Raw genomic sequence first — 22,338 nt, forward strand, 5'->3', positions numbered from 1 at the left:
ATATTGCAAGTGTACACGTCAAATTTATTAAAAGTACAGTATAAATGTCTAAACACACACAAAAAATAAAAGTAAAAAAATTTAAAAAAGCAACCACTATATCTGGCCCAATATTTACTAAATGGAGTACTTAATGAATTATTTTGCATTTATTTTCACTATAATACATGTGCACTATTTAAAGAGAAATTCCAGATACATGCTAAAATCTTTTCAAGTGAAATAATATAATTTGTGGATTTTGATTTAACTAACTTCCAAAAAATTTTTTTTTTGTAGAGATAGAGTCTCACTTTATTGCCCTCGGTAGAGTGCTGTGGCGTCACACAGCTCACAGCAACCTCCAACTCCTGGGCTTAGGCGATTTTCTTGCCTCCCGAGTAGCTGGGACTACAGGCACCTGCCACAACGCACAGCTATTTTTTTGTTGCAGTTTGACTGGGGCTGGGTTTGAACCCACCACCCTCAGTTATATGGGGTTGGCACCCTACCCACTGAGCCACAGGTGCTGCCCCCCCCAAAAAAAATTTTTTAACCAAGGAAAAAATGAGGAAGAAGAAACAAAATTGGTAAAATATTGATAATTGTTTAAGGCGCTAACATGTGCAGGGAGATTGATCAAATTGATCATTTTACGTATCTTTGAAATATTGCATGGTATGAAGTAAAATTTTAAAATAAATCAGAACTACAAAATCAAAAAAAAAAAAAAGCAAACAAACAAACATATTTGGGCAGTTTGCTGAATCAGTCCTAGAGAACTCAGTTTATAGTTCAGAAACAGAAAAGTCTGAGTGTTCTGAATAGTCTGATCTTAGAAATCACACCTTTCCTTTTATAATCATTAAAAATTCTGAGTTGAAGGTTATGCTAAGTACTGCTATATTACTTTCCGATCTTTCACTTATTCTTCCTAGCCCAAATTTCTTCTAATCTCAAAGCTTTCATCCTGATATCTCTATAAACATTTAAACACAGCCATGAATGCATTTTTAATTCCTATGAAATAAATACCAATTCACTAAATAAGTTTATTCCTAGTCTTAACTATCCAGGATGACCTTAGCACCACTATATCCTTTGCTAAGAATGATAGTCTAAGAAAAAGAGTACTGAAGATTAGTTAGGACTTTTCAAATTCTCTTATTTCTCTCTAAATCCTAAGTCCCACAGAAAGAAACACAAAAGCTGTTTAATGCTTGTTGCAAAAAGCCTGCTAACTATAAGAGAACAGAGTAAGCAAAAAATGTATTATATGAGCTCTCATCCTGTCAAACCCTGACATTTAAATACTAAGTAATATAAAACATTTAAGCAGCAAAACTGTATAGTGGACCTGATTGAAGAAGAAAAATACTTTTATCCTTACTTAGCATATGCAGATTCTTGACCCTGTATTTATTTAGGTCTAAATTATATGTACTCTTGCCTGGATAAACAAGTAGGCAAGTGAATTATCAGATGTTATTTTAATTCTTTAAAGTTGAATATATCATCTGTCAATCTAGCCCAAAGAACAAACCCCCAACAGCTTCAGTTTCATGAAATTCCTAAATTCAAAGAGTGGATGTAAGACTGACTTTTGTGGGGGGGAGGGAGGAGAATGTGGGTACAATAAGCCAACACTGCCCACTCCATTTTCAGGAAGCACTAATTCTTAGGAAAGTTTCACTAATGCAACGGAAGTTCTATAAATCTTTCCATCAAGGATTCTGAGAACAAACAGAACATCACACTCCCTCTTCAATAAGATCCTTTTTCAAGTATTTGAGAATAACTATTGTGTTTCTCCCACATCTTCTCTTCTCTGTGCCAACCCTCGCTCTTTAACCTGTTCCTTCAAATAATATGGTTTCTACAATGTCTACCATATGATAACTTGCTGTTAAGTGCACCCCACTTTATTATACTCTTAAAAAGTATTAAAAATTTCCACTGACATCCTTATTATAACGAAAAGGTTATCTAATAGTGTCTTCATAAAATAGTAAGATTGATTTTCAGGATATTCCATTTGGGCTCAAATAACAACAAACCAAAGGGCTGCTAAGTTGGTAAATAAAAGGTTTTTCAGTTCAGGAAGATGGGTGTTTTACAAGGCTTATCAGTACAAGAAAATATACAGCCAAGAAAATACTCCGAAAGATCTAGTCAGCTGCAGTGATTGTCATGTTAAAATTTAGGAACATGACAAAGGAGTTTTACTTATAATAAATTCTCAGGGTTTATGTTTAATGTATTTCAAAATGTGTTAAATTTTGCTAAAGTGAATTTTTTAAAAGCTGCTTTTATTTAGTTTCAACAAAAGGATGAAGCTACATCTACATAATTTTCTTACTTAAATGCAAAAAAGTGCTTCTTCGAGGCAAGGAACATTAAAATAAATAATTCCTAAGCAGTAGTATACCTAAGAAAATTCATTCACCTTTCAGTTTCTGGAGATCTTCTTTCAAATCAGGCCCTGCAAGCATGAAGATCCTTTCTGACACAGGGTTCTTATCTGTGAGACTTTCATTGCTGGTATTCACAATAGCTGTACAGCTCAGTAATGCCACGTCTCCTTTCCTGAGAAAACAAATAGATAAAGACCAAGTGTGGGGAAGAAGAAGGAGGTAAGAAACCTCCTTTCTAATCCTTTCAAACATTATAGCTCACAAAGTAAGCGACAGCAGAAAACAAATTCCTGACTCAAAAAAATTAATCTGGTACCATCACATGGAAGATGAGGAAAAAAGTTAATCTGGAATCTTAGATAGATCTTTAATGTAATTGCTATTACCCTTAAACTCACAACACCATCATGTTATACTTTTACTTTGTACCTATTTCTTTTTTTTTTGGTAACCAGATGCTTATAGGACTGAAAATGGTTGATTTGAGAGTTTAGACACAGCAACATTATTCATGATAGCCAAAAAGTGGAAATAATCTAAATGTCTGTCACCAGATGAACAGATAAATAAAATATGGTACAGCCATACAATGGAGTTATTATTCAGCCACAAAAAGGAATGTAGTTCTGATTCATACAACACAGATGAACCTGGAAAATATGAAGTTTTCAAACACATATTTTATTGTATTGATTTCATTTATATGTATCAGAAAATCTATAAAAACAGAAAGTTAGTGGTTGCCTAGAACAGAGGGATTGGGGGGTTAATGAGAAGTAACTGATAAGTAGGTACAGGGCTTTGGGCTGATGAAAATGCCTGAAAATGACTATGGTTATGGTCACACAACTCTATGGATACTATGAAGACCAGTGGATTGTGTAATTAAAATTGGTGAATTATATACAGTATATGAATTTTATCTCAATAAGTCTTTTTTTTTAATAAAGAATTACTACTGATATATACAACACAGATGAATTTATATAATTCTGATAAAGGAAGCCAGATGAAAAAGCACATGATTCCATTTACATAAAACTCTAGAAAATGCAAACTATCCTATAGTTGACAGGAAGATCAGTGGTTGCTTAGCGATATGGAGGCTAAAAAGAAGAGGAGGGAGATTAGAGAGGAACAGAGAAAACTTTTGGATAATAAATATATTTGCTCACTGGATTGAAGTGATGGCTGCATGGATATATCCATATGTCACAACTTATCAAGTTGTATGCTTTAAATATGAGCAGTTTAGTTTATGTCAATTATATCTCAATAAAGCTATATGTATTCTATATATATTATGTGCAAAGCAATATTTCAACGATAGTAGAACATATAAAACAGTTAAAATGAAAGAATTACCAAAGAACCACTTTTCCACTGATATCCTTATTATAACGAAAAGGTGATCTAATAGTGTCTTCATGAAATATTTCTGCTGTAGTATCAGAAAAATTTAATTCATCTTCACACGAGTCCCCCCAGCTTGTTAGTGTATCCACATCTACAAACTGGGAAGGGGCACCCAAGGGATCCATGGAACGAGAACTGTGGTTTGTCTTTTTCCAAATTCCTCAGTAATTCAATATTCCCTGGAGATGTTAGCCTAAGAGAAAAGAAAAGAATCATTTTAATAAAGAAGCACAATATTACCTGAATTCCATTAAGGCAAAAAAACTCCACTGTAAAATACTCCAGTATTACATTATGTGATTATAATCACTCAAGTAGTCCATTGAAAACAAAAGACAATGAAAAATTGCTACAGCTTTTCTAAAACAAGAATAAAGGGACATATTTTAAGTACAATTTTTTTTTCAAAGAATTACAGCCATTAAATAATCACATGGCCCACCAGTTCTACTTTCCAGAAATAGGACTATTCATTCAACATTTACTGAGTTTTAAAAAAAAATGCTAGATGCTGCAAGAAATACAAAGATAAATTATTTGGCTAATGTGGCCCCTCACTAAATCCAAATTTTACAGAACAAATCCCTTAAATAAAGAGATTTGTTCTTTGAAATTTGGATTCAGTCAAAAGGCTCCAGGATCACTCCCGGAGTCAGAAGGCCAGTTTCCCTGGCCCTTAAAGAGTTCAGTCTGATAATAATGTGGAGGAAGTACTGAGTCAGATAGACTGAAAAGCAGGGAATTTACTGCAATCTATTAGTAAGAGATAAATGTTTCAACTAAGTAGCAAAAGAAATAGAGAAGGAGGCATAGATTTAATAAGAAAATACAAAAGGAAGAACAAACAGGAGTTGACAATTTACAGGATATGGTGTATAAGACAGTGGTGTGGCAGATAACTGGATATTCTGAAATGCAGAAAGGAAGACACAGCACCAAGTACTGGAGAGAGGTCTGGGAAATTCTACTAGGAGGAAGGACAACAATAAATTTGTCAATAAGTCAGACAATACGCTTTAATACAGTAAGTTTCAGTAAAATGGTAGATACGTTCATCTAATAAATCTGTGTAAGCATCTATTACGTGTCAGTTACTATTCTAGGCCCTGGGGATGTAGATGTGAATGAGACAGAGCAAGCCCCTGCCCTTAGGGAGCTGTGGTTCTATAGAGAAGAGATGAGATGGTAACCGATATTGCAGGCAGTTAAGTATTATGAGAGAAAAAGTGACATCTGAGCAGAGAGTTAAAGTGGGAGAGAAAGCCATGTGAAGCTTTGGGGAAGGTTTCAGGCAAAGGAAACAGCAAGTACAAAAGCCTAAAGGGCAGGAAGAAGCTTAGTGTGTTCCAGGCAGGGCAAGGAGACTAGTTTGGCTGGAACAGAATAAGCTAGGACTAGGGAATGAGCAGTGAGGGATGAGGTTGATAGGAGAGAGAAAAGGCCAGATGGTACAGTTTATAAGCCTTGGTAAGAAGTTTAGATCTCATTTTAAATATGATCCTCTCATTTTAGAGGATCTTGATCAAGTTAATGACTAAGTACAAATAACAAAGACCAGGAGAAAATGACTGCAGTAATCTAAGTGGGAGGATGGTGGTGAGAAACATTAGATTTGCAATGTATTTTGAAGACAGAATTAACAAGACTTGCTAAATGACTATAGAAGATGGGGAAAAGAACAAAATAGCAACTGAGTAGAACCAGGGGTTCTCAAACTACGGCCTGCGGGCCACATGAGGCGGTGTGATTGTATTTGTTCCTGTTTTGTTTTTTTACTTCAAAATAAGATATGTGCAGCGTGCATAGGAATTTGTTCATAGATTTTTTTTTTTAAATTATAGTCCGGCCCACTGACGGTTTGAGGGACAGTGAACTGGCCCCCCGTTTAAAAAGTTTGAGGACTCCTGGAGAGAAAACTGGATTAGGTTGTAGGGTGGAGTGATAAACGACTTTTTATTTTTATGTGTTTTTGGATGTGCTAAGTTTGAGATGCTCATTATATAGCCAAGTGTTTATGTCAAATCATAAAACTGTCTACATGAGGGTAAAGCTTAGAGAAGAGGTTGGGCTACAAATACAAATTTGGAAGTCTCAGCATACGGATGGTATTTAAAGCTATGGGAACTGGACAAGATAGCCTAGAGAGAAAATGGTAATGTACAAAAGAGATCTGAGGGGAGGACTGAGTCCTACAGCAAAGTTTGAAGAGAGGACAAGTCAAATGAGACTGAGAAGAACTGGTAAGACATTAAGGAAAACCAGGAAGGTTTGGTAGCCTAAAAGCCAAGTGAAGAAGTATTTCAAGGATGAGTGTTAAATGAAACAGAAAGGCTGAGAAACAGGACCGAGAATTATAAATGAGTTTGGGAAGTTGGAGGTTGCTGGCAACATAAACATCCCTGAAAGGCAAAAGATGATCAGGGGAAGGACACTGGCAGGTGAAAAGTTCTTTTGGGAGAGATATTTCGGCGTGGTTCAGAGTCAAGGAGTTCAAGCAGGCCCTTCTACAACTAATTCCTTCGTGTTTCTTACTGAAAGACATGCAATACTAACTGGAATAAAACACAGAGCTCATGCAATATGCTAATTTCTGTATCAACACTATGGAAGAGAAATAAGATCATTTAATAATTTCAGAAAAGTTTTGTAGATTATACTATGAGGACTGTATAATCTGTATGAGGACTATTCTTATTTGATAATTATTACTCCTTTGAAACTATTTTGAAATAAAGAAACTAATTCTGTCTACAAGTTAGTGATTAGTTCATCCACTAACTTTGTGCCTTTGAAACTGGAATCATCCACAAGCATGTTGATCTGTTCATAAATATTCAGAATTGAACTAGACAAGCTGAACAGAGGACAAATGGGAATTACACGGGTTATCATAGCTGAATGGCCTCAAGCTCAATGGAATGAGCTTGTAGAAATACATAATTAAAAAAATTATTTGCAGATTTTTTTGTGTGTGTGGTTTTTTTTTTTTTTTTTTGCTGGGGCTGGGTTTGAACCCACCACCTCCGGCATATGGGACCAGGGCCCTACTCCTTGAGCCACAGGCGCTGCCCTATTTGCAGATTTTTAATGACAATGGCCTATGCTGAAAGTTCTTAATGATAATATGTAAAACAATTCCATTAAATACAAACACAGTTTCAGTTTACAAACTTGAATGACAACTTTCAGACAGAATATCACTTTTGTTGCAGTTTGGCCAGGGCTGGGTTCTAACCCACCACCCTAGGTATATGGGGCCGGTGCCCTACTCACTGAGCCACGGGCGCTGCCTGAATGACAACTTTCAGAACAAAACTGTTTCTTTAAAATAACTTTTCTTTCAGACTCTAACACCTGCTTTAGAACATTTGAAAAATACTAAAATTGAGGAGAGAAAAAACTCAATTTTGATGTATGTACGACCTTTTTCTGTTATAACTAAAATCATACTAAATGTACAATTTTGCATCCAGCTTCTTTAGAATTTTAAGGTAAATATTTCCGCATGCAATTACCCCGTAGCTGAGGCAGTACGGTACAATGTAAGAGTTTGGGCTCTGCTATCAGAAGGTCTGAGTTTGGATTTAAGACCCACCACCTAATACTTGACTTATCCTTGACTATAAGCCAGAGTTTCTTTATTTCTAATATGTTAGGAATAGGGGTCATTGACTCCTAGGATTACTGTGAGGAGTAAATGAGATAACCTGTGTCAAAACCGCATAGCGGAGCACCTGGTACTAAGCAAGGCACAGGAAAAGTTACCCATTACAATTTTCTCAGAGCCAGTGTGAAAGCCACCTGCACCACTTTCAGGATGAAAGTAACTCTCCAAGTGTGGCAAACATCAAAACACTCTGTCAAAAACTTCTAATGGGCACCAAAAAAACACAAATTGCTAAATTAAGATATGGTCTCAAATATTTCAATACATCAACTCCCTTATAAGGACTTGTTAATCCCTAACACCTAGGTTAATCCTACATCTGTTCTCTCCGATTCTGTTTCTGTGTCACTAGAAAAAAAAATCATATAATCATCCTGCTGCCAAAACAAATGCATGTATGCATCCCAGCTCAGCTGGGCTTGCCTCCATCAGCAGCACCTTGTTCTCTCTTGGACTGCTTGCTCTGAGGAGGCTATGACTTGAGGACACTCAAGCAGCCCATGGAGAGGCTCCCATGGGGAGAAATTAAGGGTTCCTGACAACAACTAGCATCAAATGTCAAGCATGTGAATGAATCACCTTGGAGTGGATCTTACAGCCCCAGGGGGCTTAACATGACTTCAGAACTACACAACCAAGCCACTTCTGACTTCCTGACCCATAGGAACTGCAAGATAATAAATGCATATGTGCCTACCATGTCCCAGGCATTCATTCTTTCAAGCACTATTAGGTGCTTAGTCTCTGTCATAGACGAGATGGAACCACAAAAATCATACAAGCATTTGATCACAGAAATAAACATAGTTAAAACCTGTGATAAGTGTGCTATGAAGAGCAAGGGGAGCTGATGAAGCAGAGAAATGTCTCTTCCAGAAAGTGACAGTTATGACCCAAAGCAGAACAGTTTTACAGAGAGAGCTGAAAATCTGGGAGCTTTAAGGTGGTAAAGAGCCTACCACACTAAAGAAACTGAAAGAAGATTGGTGGTAGGTACAGTGAGCCATGGGGCATTAGCTACGTTACAAATATCTAAAACTTCGTGACTAACTAATCCTTACAATAATTTCACAAAGTAGGTGTTAGAACTCTTATTTCACAGTGAATCAAGACTTGGAGGGTCAACAACCACTTCAAGGCAATGTAACTAGTAAGTGGTATGCTGAGATCTAAATCAAGGATGAGCTTGTACTAAAACCCACGCTATTCCACTGTATCATATCACATTGACTCCTTCTCTTCCTGCTGCTCTAAGAAAGATCATAGTTCATATAAGCTTAATGTCCTTCCAATTCAAAATCATCATCATCCCCTCTTTCCAAATTTCAAGTCATTTTAGGTTATATTCCACATTTTTAAACCTACCAAACTGCCTTGATTTAAGCATTTTACTCCAGTTGACCACGTACAGGGGTCCTCAAACTATGGCCCGCAGGCCACATGCGGCGGTGTGATTGTATTTGTTCCTGTTTTGTTTTTTTACTTCAAAATAAGACGTGTGCAGTGTGCATAGGAATTTGTTCATAGTTTTTTGTTTTTTTTTTAACTATAGTCCAGCCCTCCAATGGTCTGAGGGACAGTGAACTGGCCCCCTGTTTAAAAAGTTTGAGGACCCCTGGAACACTAATTCTCCCTTCACAATATCTTCATTTCACCTCAGTCTTACTATTCTCAAATTTATTTCCTATCCCATTTCTTCTTCAGAATATCAAACTCCTCTTTTTCACCACTCAACCTTTTAAGAGTAACCTGTTTTGCAGCTCCACTTCCTCTTCTGCCACTTACTCAACCTACTGCAGCTTTGCTTCCTCTCTGTAACAATGCTAAGACTCTTCCAAGGCCTCTGTAACAATGCTAAGATTCTTCTAAGGGCTCAGTATCAATGCTGAGACTCTTCCAAGGTCTCTGTAACAATGCTAAGACTCTTCCAAATTCTCTGTAACAAGGCTAAGACTCTTCCAAATTCTCTGTAACAATGCTAAGATTCTTCCAAGGCCTCTATAACAATGCTAAGATTCTTCTAAGGGCTCAGTATCAATGCTGAGACTCTTCCAAGGGCTCTGTAACAATGCTAAGACTTTTCGAAGGTCAACGATAACTTCCAAAATGTCTGATACAAGAGTTAATTAAGTTTTAGTCACATTGACTTTTGATCATCCCCTCCTTTAAATCTATTATCTCTTTGACAATACACTCTGGTGGTTCTCCTGTATCTCCAATTATACCTTGTCAACCTTGTCAATATAGTTTATTGAATTTTCCCAGCTTTTTTTTTTTTGAGACAGTCTTAATCTGTTGTCCAAAGTAGAGTGCAGTGGCATCATCATAGCTCATGGCAACCTCAAACTCCTGGGCTCCAGCAATCTTCCTGAGCAGCTGGGATTACAGATTTGCGACACGACTTCTGGCTAATTTTTCTTTTTTTAGTAGAGATGGGTTCTTGTTCTTGCTCAGGCTGTTCTCCCAACTCCTGAGCTCAAGCAATCCTCCTGCCTGAGCTTCTCACAGTGCTAGGATTACATGCATGAGCCACTGCACCCAGCCTCTTCCCAGCTTTTAAAAGTTACTGTGACCCAAAAGATACTGGATGTTGAGTGCACATTAAGTAATGCTCATTGCTCTTACTGTAGGGGAAAATTTAATGGCATTTTATGGAAAGTGTCACAGTATTTAACAAAAATTGAATTCTTTCCCAGATGCATCTCTAAACAGAAATTGGTTTTTCTCATCAAAAAGAGATTCAGATCTACCCCTTCCCTAAATGCACACACCTTGACAATAAGGCAATTGGGGTCACTGACCCAAGCTAGGCAGGAAAACACGATTCCTGAAGGAACAGTGGTTCTCAGTATTCTCAAGGTCCCAAGCCTCTTGGAGAATCACAAGAGAGAAACGTGCATGCTAGACAAAAATTCCGCAGCATTAATGTCAGTTATCTACAGTTTACATAGTTGCAGAATAGCTTCTTTAGACTCAGTCCAAGGAATGTTATTTAGATAAAATTTAAACTGTAGTTTTCCACTAAAACATACACTTTTCCTATAAAAACGTAATGCACAACACCTATAATACTAATTATACCCAACCAAGTACTTCCTTCTCCACCAAACTTCTTGAAATAGTAGTTTGTTGCTACAATTTCTTACATTTTCATTCATCCAATGCATAGCAATTTTGTTTCAAAACGCCTATGCTCCCTAAAAACAAACAAAACACACACCTATGCCGCTTCAGCTATCTAGTCTCCTCATATGCATTCTATCTCTAGACTGGTGGAAGATAGCAGGAGCTTACTTCTTTTGTACAGCTGTGTGTTAGCTTGGTGACAGACCAGGTAAGCCTCAGTCAGCAAACAAGGAGGAGAATGCCCCGGTCACTTCCCCCCCAAGCGGCCAGAAAGCAGAAACACAAAGCCAGGCCAATGTCACTCTTAGAATTGCGGGGACTCAGACAACTCAGCATTCTGGGCTCAGCGTTTACTCATCCCTGACCTGAGCTGCCTCAGTTCGTGGAAAGCCCAGTCCACAGAGGCGGCAATGTGGACTAGACTTTGGGGCTACAACTGGCAGGGCTCCCAGCCGCCCTATTTCACCTGCACCCCTGTGCGCGCGCCTCCTCGGCTACCTCCCCACGTCCCTTGTGCCTGCGTCTTCCTACCCTCTCTCTTCTCATGTACATGGCGTCTGCGACACTATCTTCAATGAGAATCCAACCAACAGACAAGGAAGAGGCGCCAGGCTCATTCTTCCAGAGAACGGAACCAACCCCGAGCTCGCACCCCCTTCCCTGCCCGAGTCCCGTGAGTCTCTGGCGGCGACCCCGGCCCGCTCCGCCCGCCTTCCCTCTCGGCCTCTCACAGCACTCCGGCGGCCCCATCCGGGCGGCGGGCAAGACGGGTTAAGCTCCTGGTAAAAACTGGCGGAGCGACATCTCAAGAGAACCCTCAGCAGAAGTGAGCCGGCTGAGACGAATCACAGTCCCTGGAGCCTGGAATCATCAGTTGCAAATGTTCTGGGCGGCTAAACACCGGTTTCCGCTCCCAGCCAGCGCTCCCCAATCAGAGCCCAGCCCCTGACGTAATTTCCTACGAGAAGGCAAAGTGAACGTCTGGCGGAAGACGCTCCGGAGAGGACCCGGAAGGGGTGGGGCCCCGGGGGCGGGGCAGTCGGCCGGAGCCTCGTGGAGGGTGAGGTGAGTGCTGGAGGTTCGCGGCGGCTACTACGCGTGTTTGCTTCTCAGCTGCTGTTTGGCTGATCCTGGCTGAGGTCTGCGTGGTGTCAGCAACAGCCAAGGCGGGGGTATTTGGGGCGCGTTGCGGGGAGGGGGAAAGCGGGTGACTGCGGGCGTCCCCACAAGCAGTACTTGGAAGCAGCTCGGCTTCTCCAGTGGTTGGAGCGTGCAGAGTAGAGCGTCCTGACCGCACGTGTGCTCGGGCTTGCCTGAGGATGCTCCGACCATGTATTAGGTGTGTGGAATTCCCCTTCACCCTCAACTGACTGGAGACTTGGTTTAGGGATGTGTGACAGGTCTGTTACCACCTTCCAGGCCTGGAGCGCGTTATAGAAACAGCGGGGTTACTGGGGCAATGGAAAAGGCTGGGAGAATTGGCTTTACCAGGAGGGAAGTGGGCTGCAGAGGATAACACTAATTAACATAGGTGGAGGACAGAATGCGTTGTATTCTGCGTGAGAGGGATAATGTGAAGAAAGCAAAGTCAGGGCACAAGGAAGGAAACCAGCCCGATGAGAGATGGCTTTTCAAGAATAAGGAGAGATAGATAGGAGGCGTTTTTGGAAACTGGCAAACGATTTAGCTCTTTAAAGGGTTTTTGGGTAGGGAAAACGCATTTGCAAAGACTAGTCAGGTAATATTCTGACTTTTAAGTGAAAAGGTGAAAAACTTGGAGGTGGAGGTCCTAGGTAGAAAAGCACTGTGTTGTAAGTTGATAAAGACCTGTTATTGAGAGTGCTGGAAAGAGGGAGGGCGATCCTGCTTCAGAGAAACAACCTAGTGACGTTGACTGACAAAGGGAAACAGACAAAGACAGGCAGTTTAGCATAGTGGTTACAAACAGAAATATTGGAGCCAGCCTGGCTGGATTGGAATCTGGCTTTGGTACTTAGGTATTTGAATGACTTGGCTAACTATTTAACATCTCTCGGTCTAGACTTCTTGCCTGTAAAATGGGGATAAGAATACTTAACTTCCCTGGTAGCATTATGGTGTAGAATTCTTTAAACTTTTATTTATAGCGTGTAGATGCTTTTTTAAGTGCCTTTTATTTGTTCACTCATTTCATTAATTGCCATATGTAATTAAACAACTGCATATGTTTACTTAGTTACATACTTTTAATATATCTGTTAAACCTTTAAATATACTTTAATATATCAGTTACCATATTGAAGTTACATCTTGGCTGCTACAGTAATTTTTATTAATAAGTCAAAGTTTATTACAAGGTTGTGAGTCTGAGTACCTGGGAGGATTGTGTCTTAGAGTCAGAAAAAGTGAGAGTGATTCAGGAAGTAAGATAGATGTGGTTTATTAACATGTTAATATGCAAACTAGGAGGTCCACTATGTATTTGGAACCCTGTAATTCTATTGTGGAAATAGAAATTTAGGAGTCCTAGGGCCTAGGTATGCTTTATGAATGTTCTCCAAGGACAATACTGCAGAAGGAGGTGGTAGATGGCCAAACTCTTAACTTGAACAACTATAGTTAAGAGGTTGAAGAAATTTGGGAAGAATTAATCAAATGGCCTAGGCTTAGAGCATTATCACCCTGTTATATTTCCTTGATTTTTAATTGGCTTTATGTTAGTTCCTGTGAGAAAAACAATGAGGCTATTAATAGACAATATTAACAGTTGAGATGGAATATTTTTCTTTTAGACTGAAATAGCAGATGATAATCAGAAAGAGACCCTGTAGAGTTAAACCAAACAACAGCAACAACAACAAAAAAAAAAACTAAAAAGAAACAAGTCTCTCCAAAAGACTATAACTTTTATAATCTGTGTTTTCTTAAATAACGTGTTTTGAGGGATGCTTTTCACTCTTTTCATGTCAAATCTGACAAGATTGACTTTTTATCATCTCCTTCGCCTCTTGTTTGTTTATCCATAACTAGTGCTTTCAGTGAGTTTAGTAAAATTGCAGAATTTATGGCATCTTTCAAAAATTGTTTGCCAAGTTGCTCTACCAGTTTTTTTGCGCCAAAAAGAGGTAGCTGCTCTTGCTGAAATCAAGAACAGACCCATGTAGACTAGAGTGGAAGTTCTCAAAGTATGGTCCAGGAACTGCAGGAGCAGCATCACTTGTTAGAGATGAAAAAAATCGTAGGCCTCACTCCAGATGCCACTGAATCAGAAACAGGTGCTAAGAGATGAGATGGTGTCATACTCCCTCCCAGTGATTTGGATGTATACTGGAGTTTGAGAACCACTGTACTAGAGGGTAAGCACCAGAAGGTCAGGGATTTTGTCTTATTCAACATATTTCTGGTGTCTGGAACAGTGCCTGTCTAATTAATAGGTTTACAGTAAATATTCATTGATAAATGTGTTCAGTCTCATGTTGTCAATGTCAGTGTAAAAACTTTGATGCTGGTTGAAAAGAGCAGAAGTGAATTGTTAGCTGCATTGAGGTTATAAATATCAGGTATTCATGAGGTGGGTATGACAATTTGAAACTGAAGAAATAAAAGTTTGATTACACATTGAGTAACAATGAGTAAAAAGTGAACTGTCTAGGTATTTTATGGTGATTTATTCAGAGTAAATAAAGTCACAAGACACATGCTTTTAACCACATGAGAGATAGCTCATGTTCTCTGCATTTTCTTTGTTTATGTGCACAGATCGCCTCTCCTGTGCCATCAGCCGTTGTAACATGGGGCTCACCAAGCAGTACCTACGCTATGTTGCTAGTGCAGTTTTTGGCCTGATTGGCAGCCAAAAAGGTAATATTGTCTTTGTGACACTTCGTGGTGAGAAAGGACGCTATGTGGCAGTACCAGCCTGTGAACACGTTTTCATCTGGGACTTGAGGAAAGGAGAAAAGGTGAGCTGAAAATCAACTGGGCTGATACTCATTTATGGGTATTTGGGGATGGAGAGGCAGAAGTGGAAGAGCTCTGATTAATTTACCATGCATGTGTTTTTTTATATATGTGTCCTTGGAAGATAAATCTTTTTCCTTTGAGATTTAGTCAAGCATCAGGTTCCTTTGTGCTTTTCTCTACCAAATTCTGAAAACCACAACCAAAGAGGAACTTATTTCATAGATGTCTATTCATAACAGTATGTATAGGTCATTATTTATAATCATTATTTCTGATCTATTTTTCTTTACTTTGCCAATTGTATTTTTCAGGTTCTTCTACTGTCTAGCTGGTTATAAAATATTAAGCATATAAAAGGAGTATTATTCTGCTATCTTTTTTTTTTTTTTTTTTTTTTTTTATAGAGACAGAGTCTCACTTTATGGCCCTCGGTAGAGTGCCATGGCATCACACAGCTCACAGCAACCTCCAACTCCTGGGCTTAAGCGATTCTCTTGCCTCAGCCTCCCGAGTAGCTGGGACTACAGGCGCCCGCCACAACGCCCAGCTATTTTTTGGTTGCATTTCAGCCGGGGCCAGGTTTGAACCCGCCACCCTCGGTATGTGGGGCCGGTGCCTTACCGACTGAGCCACAGGCACCGCCCTTACTCTGCTATCTTGACAGTACCTTTTTCTTGTTATACAGATGAGGCCCAGAGCTTTGATATTCTGTGGACTCTGAATTCCCAATGCCTACCACTTCTGCCTAAATATAGGCATTTTTATCTTGTCCATTTATTATGTAACTCCCAACAGGTTGCTTCTTAAATACTGTCACCCAGAGTAAAAGCCCTTTGAACTGAAGATTGGTTTCTCATAAAATGGGACACAGTTAATTAAAGCAAGAGTGAATTTATGAACCTTTTTTGAAAATCATTTAGTGTTGGCCTAGGATAAAGACTTGGTAATTTATTTCATTGGGATTTTGCAGGTATTATGCCAATGTAAAACTTTGGAGAAAATAATTTTACCTTTTTAAAACTATTTCATTGCCTAATAACAAATAACAGTTTCTGAATTTAAAGCCTTGAGATGCATTGTGAAGTTTCATTATTGAAACTCTCAATTCTACTGTGTCTAATTATTCCCTCAATTTTACTGTGTCCAATTATTCCCACAATTTCCCCTTGATTATATGCTTAACTCCTCTATATTATTTTTCATTTTTATGATTTTAGATCCTCATCCTTCAGGGGCTTAAACATGAAGTCACTTGCTTATGCCCCTCCCCAGATGGACTGCACTTAGCTGTTGGTTATGAGGATGGATCCGTCCGAATCTTCAGTCTTCTTAGTGGAGAAGGAAACGTGACTTTCAATGGACACAAAGCAGCTGTCACTACCTTGAAGTATGATCAGCTAGGTGGCAGACTGGCATCTGGGTCCAAGGTGAGACTTTGATACATTAAGAGAGTGTAAGGCTTGTGCTCAAAGAGGTTGTTAACAATAATTGTTGGGTGAAACAATAGACTCTCAATGTTGCAACATTGTGTAGATAGTACAGATAGTAAGGAGGTGAGTGAAGTGGGAAGTTAATTTTGTTTCCTGTCATATTCTCTGATAAAAGCCTATTAAATATAGGAATGAGACGAAGGAACCCATAATAACTATTATAGAACTTTATTGTGGAAGTGCTACCCAAAACAGTATAACAAGGAACAGAAAACAAAGACTGGAAAAGAAGGGATAAAATGACAGTTCTTTGCCATTGAGTTCTGTAAAAGCAATAGTTTTCCTCTTATCTCCAAAGTCATAAATTAGAAAATATAATGTAAAATCCAGTCACAGTAGAATGTTGAGTAATAGACATAAAAATATCACACAACTGTACTGAATAATGTAATTGTAGACTTTTATAGAGACGTAAGCCATGTTCTTGAATGTGGAGACAAGTCTGGGAAAGGTTAGTGTTTTCTAAGTTAAAGCATTTTTTTTTGGACAGAATCTTTCTCTGTTCCCCGGGTAGGGTGCTGTGGCATCAGCCTAGCTCATGGCAACCTCATGATCCTTGGTTGAAGTGATCCTCCTGCCCTGGCCTCTCAAGTAGCTGGAACTGCAGGCTCCTGCCACAATGCCTGTCTAATTTTTCTAGTTTTAATAGAAGCAGGGTCTCACTTTTGCTCAGGCTGTTCTTGAACTCCTGAGCTCAAGTAATCCACTTGTCTTAGCCTCCCAGAGTGCTCAGAATATAGGAGTGAGCCACCATATCCAGCCGAGACTGAACATTTTTTACTTATGAAACTGATAGTGTTTTTGAGAAAACTAGCAATACCCAGAGTTACATGGATGAAAAAACTGGCCTTACCGTACATATCCCTGCTAGTTCTAAATATTTGCCAACCTTCAGATCATTTTAATGCTGTGAATCAATAGCTTTAAAAATAAACATACCTTTTAACCTAAGAATTTTCCATTTTAGTATTTATCTTAATCATTGCTACGTAAAGACATTTAAGTACAAGAATGCTCATTTCTGCATACTTACAATATCAGAAAACTGGAAAGTGACTAAATGTCTAAGATAGAATATTTTTTTTTTTGTTTGGTATTTTTTTTTAGTCTTCTAATGAATCTAAGAATAAAATAGAAAAATTGTAAAATAAGTTATAGTATATCCTTAGGGTTGATCATTATGTAAGCATCAAAAATAAGAACACTCTAGAATAGTATGGAAATAGTGTAAGTTTTTAAAGGTGGGAGGTTGTAAAATGTTGTAAATAGCAGGAACTCAGTTTTCTAATAGGAAAATAACAATCTGGATGTATACATAGAGACTGGAACAATATAAAACAAAAGCAAAATATCTGGTGTTTATTCCTAAATGGACTAAGACTAGTGTTTATTCCTCTGCACTTTCTGTATGCTTTCCAAATTTTCTACAAGGACTGTGTATGGCCTTTGGAATAACTAAGTCCCATTGTTTGTCAAGTTGGACCTTTCATGGTAAAGAAAGTTATTTTTCTTTTGTATTATTTTATCCCTTTAGGACACAGATGTTATTGTGTGGGATGTGATCAATGAAAGTGGCCTCTACCGTCTAAAAGGACACAAGGATGCCATTACACAAGCATTGTTTCTACGAGAAAAGAATCTGCTAGTTACTAGGTAAAGAAACAGTGATGGCATTTCCATTCTTTTCTAGGCAAATTCCTTGGAGAGGGTTTCACAGAGGGAACTTATGTTATGCCTTCCCCATCACTCCACACTGCTTGCGCTTGCTCACATGCTGACTTCCTCTCCTGCTCTCTTGCTTTCCTGTCTCCTTCCTGCCCTTCCCAGAGTTAATTACAGTAAGTTAACTCTGTAAGTTCACCACCCAAGGGACCATAACAAACTGGTTAACATACAGGGTTGGTCAACTTATGAGGTCAACATAAGAAACTAGGCCTACTGTACTGATACGTACATGTAGTTCACGTCTAGTCTATGAAAATTAGGTCAACATAAGGATGTGGTTCTTTTATTCCAGTATCAGCTGTTCGATGTTCCTTGACCTTTTGACACAACTTTTATGAAATGAGCTTTGTCTCCTTTCTGGATCCCTGGAAGGTTAGGAAAACAGAATATTGAGCAGTGGGCAAATGTGAATACCAGGTGTTTAGGGCCGGCCTTCTGAGGAGAGATGTACTATACTCTGTAGGCCTTCCGAACGTCTATTAGGTTCAAGCCTTCAAAATTTCCCTTTATGTAGGTCAAAAATGATCAACTATCAACAATTTCATATGTTTCAACCTGATATAATAATTATTCCTGAAGAGTGATCCCTAGGAAAGGCAAGAATCCTAAGGTTTGCCAGGCAGCATCAGAGAAACCATAGTAATAAGGCAGAATATGTTGTAAATGCCTTACCAGGGGTGGATTTGTGCATCTAGGACAGGATACAGGTGCATTGGTGTCGTCTTGCTCAGATGACATACATTCTATGAGAGAATGATTCTGTAGTTCTAAAACAAAATGTATATATCACAGCTTATGCAATGTAAGGGAAAAGCAATAATGTAGTGTGATTTTATGGAATAGACTTCATAAATCTGGTTTTCAGGGATTATCTTGACTTGTTTTTATTTGTTTTTCCTAGTTTGATAATGAAAGAGGGTTGTATTAGATTTATATTAGTGAAAAGACAGGGAAGAGGAGGCATTTGAGCAGGTAGGGTAGAGCTAATTGGCAGAGAGGGATTATAGTACGGGGTTAAGAACCAGTTAGTGGATGGTTTTGAGATTGGTGCTAAAGTGCGTAATTTGAGCTACTGTAAATTTAAAAAATTGAGATTATCTGACACTAGTCTGTTAGGTGGGATGAGCGAACAGCAGTGAACAAAGAGGTCTGATGAGAAGGCATTAGGATAATCCAGGTAGTAGGACTGAAATTCAGGTATGTGTGCAGAAATGGACTAGAAGGAGTCAAGACTTAGAAACACACAGTAGGTGTTTCCAGGACACAGAGCCTAGGAGGGTCTGGAAACGAGGGAGTGAGGGGGGGAGGTATCTAAGATATTGCCCTGTCAGACAGTTTGAAAGAATGGCAGTGCTGTGATGATGGACGCTGGAAGAAGGAAAGCATGATGGATCAAGTTCTGTGTCCTTTGTACTCTGAATTCAGTCATTTTTGTGCTTTATCAGTAAAACATTTTCTGCGTGAGAATACGTGGGTGTCTCTTTGCCCTTTGGTCTTAGTAGTGGTAGCCCATTTACTGTCGGTGGTGAACTCGTCTTGCTTTGTAAACCTATTTTTCTCTTATCCAGTAAACTTTGTTTCACGCTTGCCTTAAACAACAAAAAAAGAAAAAGTAAAAAAAAAAAGACAAAGAAAAAGTACATAGAGTATTAGGATCTTTGCTTTTTAGGAGAAAGTTCGGCTAGAATAGGAGCTTTAGAAATTATTGCTATATATCATCTTTTTAAAGCATCAAATGAATCCTTGATCTCCCTTTTGAATGATTCTTCCTAAAAAACATCTTTTGCTATTTCTTCTTTTAGTGGGAAAGATACCACGGTGAAATGGTGGGACCTTGATACCCAGCACTGCTTCAAAACAATGGTTGGCCATCGAAGTGAGGTACAGACGTATAAGATTTTGGGCCCGGGGAAAGAATGGCAAGGCAAAAAGGAAAAGGCAGCTTTCTTCTCTGGCCCCTTTGGGTCCTTGTTTACTGCTTGCAGCAGTCGTCCTCTGCCATCTTGAGAGACAGGGAGGTGGTGTGGTGGAAGCAGTGCCAGGCACTGGAGCAGGGACAGCAGCTCTGGCAGTTAGTAAAAATTGACCTTGGATGGTTTTAATTCATGAACTTTATCATTTTTGAATAGTAGGTATCCACTTTTATTATTGTAGGACAGTTTAATGACACTGTGTATATAATGTCTGCCCAGAGACAGGTAAACCGCAAATTGTAGCTGTTATAATAGCTGCCTGAAGATAGACCTATTCAGCCAAGTTTAGGGACTGTTGGACACGTCTTTGCATTCTCCTCAGGATGTTAGTGAGGAGAAGAAGATTAAATTCCTTGACTATTTGCAACAATGTTATTTTCGTTCTTCATTTCCTGGATATTTGAAGTCAAAAATTATGTAATAGACATTAACGGGATGTCTTATCTTCTGGACACTGCTGAAATCAAAGAAATAGAAAACTTAAAGTCATTATTTGGGTGGATTCTAGTTAGGATTTATGTTGAACAGCCATTATCCAAATTTGATTAGATAAATCCTAATATCACATAAGCAACAATTTTACTGCAAACCATTTATTTAATTTATTTTTTTTTTGCTTTAAAAGTGAGATTTCTCTTAGTGCATTTTGAAAGGATTGCCTTAGTATGCTTTTTCTTTGACTTTGATGTACCAAAGAAATTTCATTGCAATGTACTTTTGGAACATCACATTTTAGAACCTAGAATCTCTTTAAAAATCATATTATTTGAATCTTTTTATACTCTACAGGTATGGGGATTGGTTTTGGTGTCAGAAGAGAAGCGACTCATCACTGGGGCCTCAGACAGTGAACTGAGGGCTTGGGACATAACCTATCTGCAAGAGGTAATTAACTTTTTTTGGATCATGGACAATGGCATGTTTTAGTAGTTTTATTGGCTCACTGGATTTAGCATCAGATGTAATTATTGAGTGATTCACATAGTACCAGAAGGAATTCTATCACATTAATAACCTGCAACTTCTAAACAAAGGTTTTCTTCATTAAATGCTAATTGGTCTCATTCATTTAGTTCAGAAGAGGGCTCGTTTTAGGCTTACAGCTTCTGGTAATGCTAATGTTTTAGTTTGTGACAGTCTTACACTGATATTCCTGGAGCATTGGGTGTTCATGGATGGGCTGATTCAGAGTATCTGTGAACTTTTCCCCTCAAAAATCTTTGTAGAATTTATGTGCATTTATAAATATGTATATGCTGAAAAGATCTGTTACTTTTTATCAGATACCCAAAAAGTTTGTGTAGAAAAACAGGCTGTGGACCGTAGGTTTAGCTAGTGTTAGATGTGTGCTATTGTGCTCACTAGTCATTTTGGTGGGCTATGTTTTATCTTTTCTTTATTTAAGGAGAAAATATAACCTTTACTGTAATGCCTTTACAATTCCTAATGCCAGTTTGAATCATTCCCTCTAGAACAGTGGTTCTCAACCTTCCTAATACCTCCTAATGCTGTGACCCTTAACATAGTTCCTCATGTTGTGGTGACCCCCAACCATAAATTTATTTTCGTTGCTACTTCATAACTGTAATTTTGCTACAGTTATGAATTGTAATGTAAATATCTGATATGCAGGATGTATTTTCATTGTTACAAAGGAGTTGTGACCCACAGGGTGAGAACTGCTGCTCTAGAACATGGTAGACATTCTACCTAGGAACAGAGACAGTTTTAAATTTAATGAAGAATAGGTTATTTTTTCACTGTTGTCACTGATGTAGTAGTCCTACTATTTTTACTATAGAAAGTTATTGCAGATAATATCATGAATAATGTTTTGTTTGTATATGATGAAATCAGTTTTTAATACATTTTTGAACTTGTCCTGCCATTGAAGTGATTTGATAAGAGAGATCACTTACTGTTAGTAGCCATAGGGAAGGTTTCAAAGTCATTAAGGTTAAGAGTTACCTCCTGGAACATGTTATTTCAGCTTTTATTTTCCCATTTTCATTTAACAGATTGGAGATTTGGAAGAACCAGAGCCCAAGAAGATCAAAGGGTCTTCTCCTGGAACACAGGCCACTCTTGAAGCAGAGGATGATACCCTGGTGGTGGATGAAGCTCCTGAGGATGTAATTTGTTTTTGTTTTTGTTTTTTATCTTTAATTAAGTTGAATAGTGGAAAAAGTGAGAATTATAGATTGCAGTTCTCCTCATAATTTTAGGGAATATTTTTGTCACCTGCCTTTATTAGTATTCTATCTTTTCAGAGGGTTAGCAGGACTGATGTTTAACCCTCTTCTCTTGCTGTCTCTGTAGCGTATCCTTTCATGCAGAAAAGCCGGTTCCATAATGCGAGAAGGAAGAGACAGAGTTGTGAACCTCTCAGTTGACAAGACAGGCAAGATTCTTGCTTGCCATGTAAGTATGTAGAAGAAAATAACAAGGAATAGTAGCACTAGGCCGGCATTCATTCTTCCATGTTCAGCGTAGAGGCGGGTCTTTTTTTTGCATGTTAATACTTCTTTGTAACCTACTAACTGGACCTATAATCCCTAGCTTCTATTAGCATAACAACAAAAGTACTATTTTCTTATTAATAGTAA

At 38.5% G+C, this 22,338-nt stretch overlaps 2 protein-coding genes across 6 annotated transcripts in view; one reads left to right on the forward strand and one right to left on the reverse strand.

The window, feature by feature from the left end:
- GDAP2 (ganglioside induced differentiation associated protein 2) overlaps positions 1-11,490 on the reverse strand; it is a 77,413-nt gene extending 65,923 nt beyond the window's left edge. The window contains exons 1-3 of one of the 3 annotated variants that reach the window (XM_053591258.1): positions 11,334-11,490; positions 3,759-4,002; positions 2,426-2,565 (exon numbers count right to left, since the gene is read on the reverse strand). In XM_053591258.1, coding sequence (XP_053447233.1) covers positions 2,426-2,565; positions 3,759-3,934 — 316 coding nt within the window. In that variant the 5' untranslated portion in view covers positions 3,935-4,002; positions 11,334-11,490. Of the gene's footprint in view, positions 1-2,425; positions 2,566-3,758; positions 4,003-10,247; positions 10,438-11,133; positions 11,207-11,333 lie in introns of those variants that run through there. The other 2 variants (XM_053591260.1, XM_053591259.1) reach the window with 2 other exon arrangements.
- Positions 11,491-11,568: 78 nt separating this feature from the next.
- The window catches only part of WDR3 (WD repeat domain 3), a 28,564-nt gene continuing 17,794 nt past the window's right edge, over positions 11,569-22,338 (forward strand). For 2 of the 3 annotated variants that reach the window (XM_053591253.1, XM_053591257.1), the window contains exons 1-8: positions 11,681-11,941; positions 14,341-14,543; positions 15,762-15,971; positions 17,569-17,687; positions 19,562-19,640; positions 20,522-20,617; positions 21,751-21,864; positions 22,052-22,153. In XM_053591253.1, the coding sequence (XP_053447228.1) occupies positions 14,373-14,543; positions 15,762-15,971; positions 17,569-17,687; positions 19,562-19,640; positions 20,522-20,617; positions 21,751-21,864; positions 22,052-22,153 (891 nt within the window). In that variant the 5' untranslated portion in view covers positions 11,681-11,941; positions 14,341-14,372. The other variant, XM_053591254.1, reaches the window with a different exon arrangement.

This window comes from Nycticebus coucang, chromosome 5 (assembly GCF_027406575.1).
Source record: "Nycticebus coucang isolate mNycCou1 chromosome 5, mNycCou1.pri, whole genome shotgun sequence".
NCBI lineage: Eukaryota > Metazoa > Chordata > Mammalia > Primates > Lorisidae > Nycticebus > Nycticebus coucang.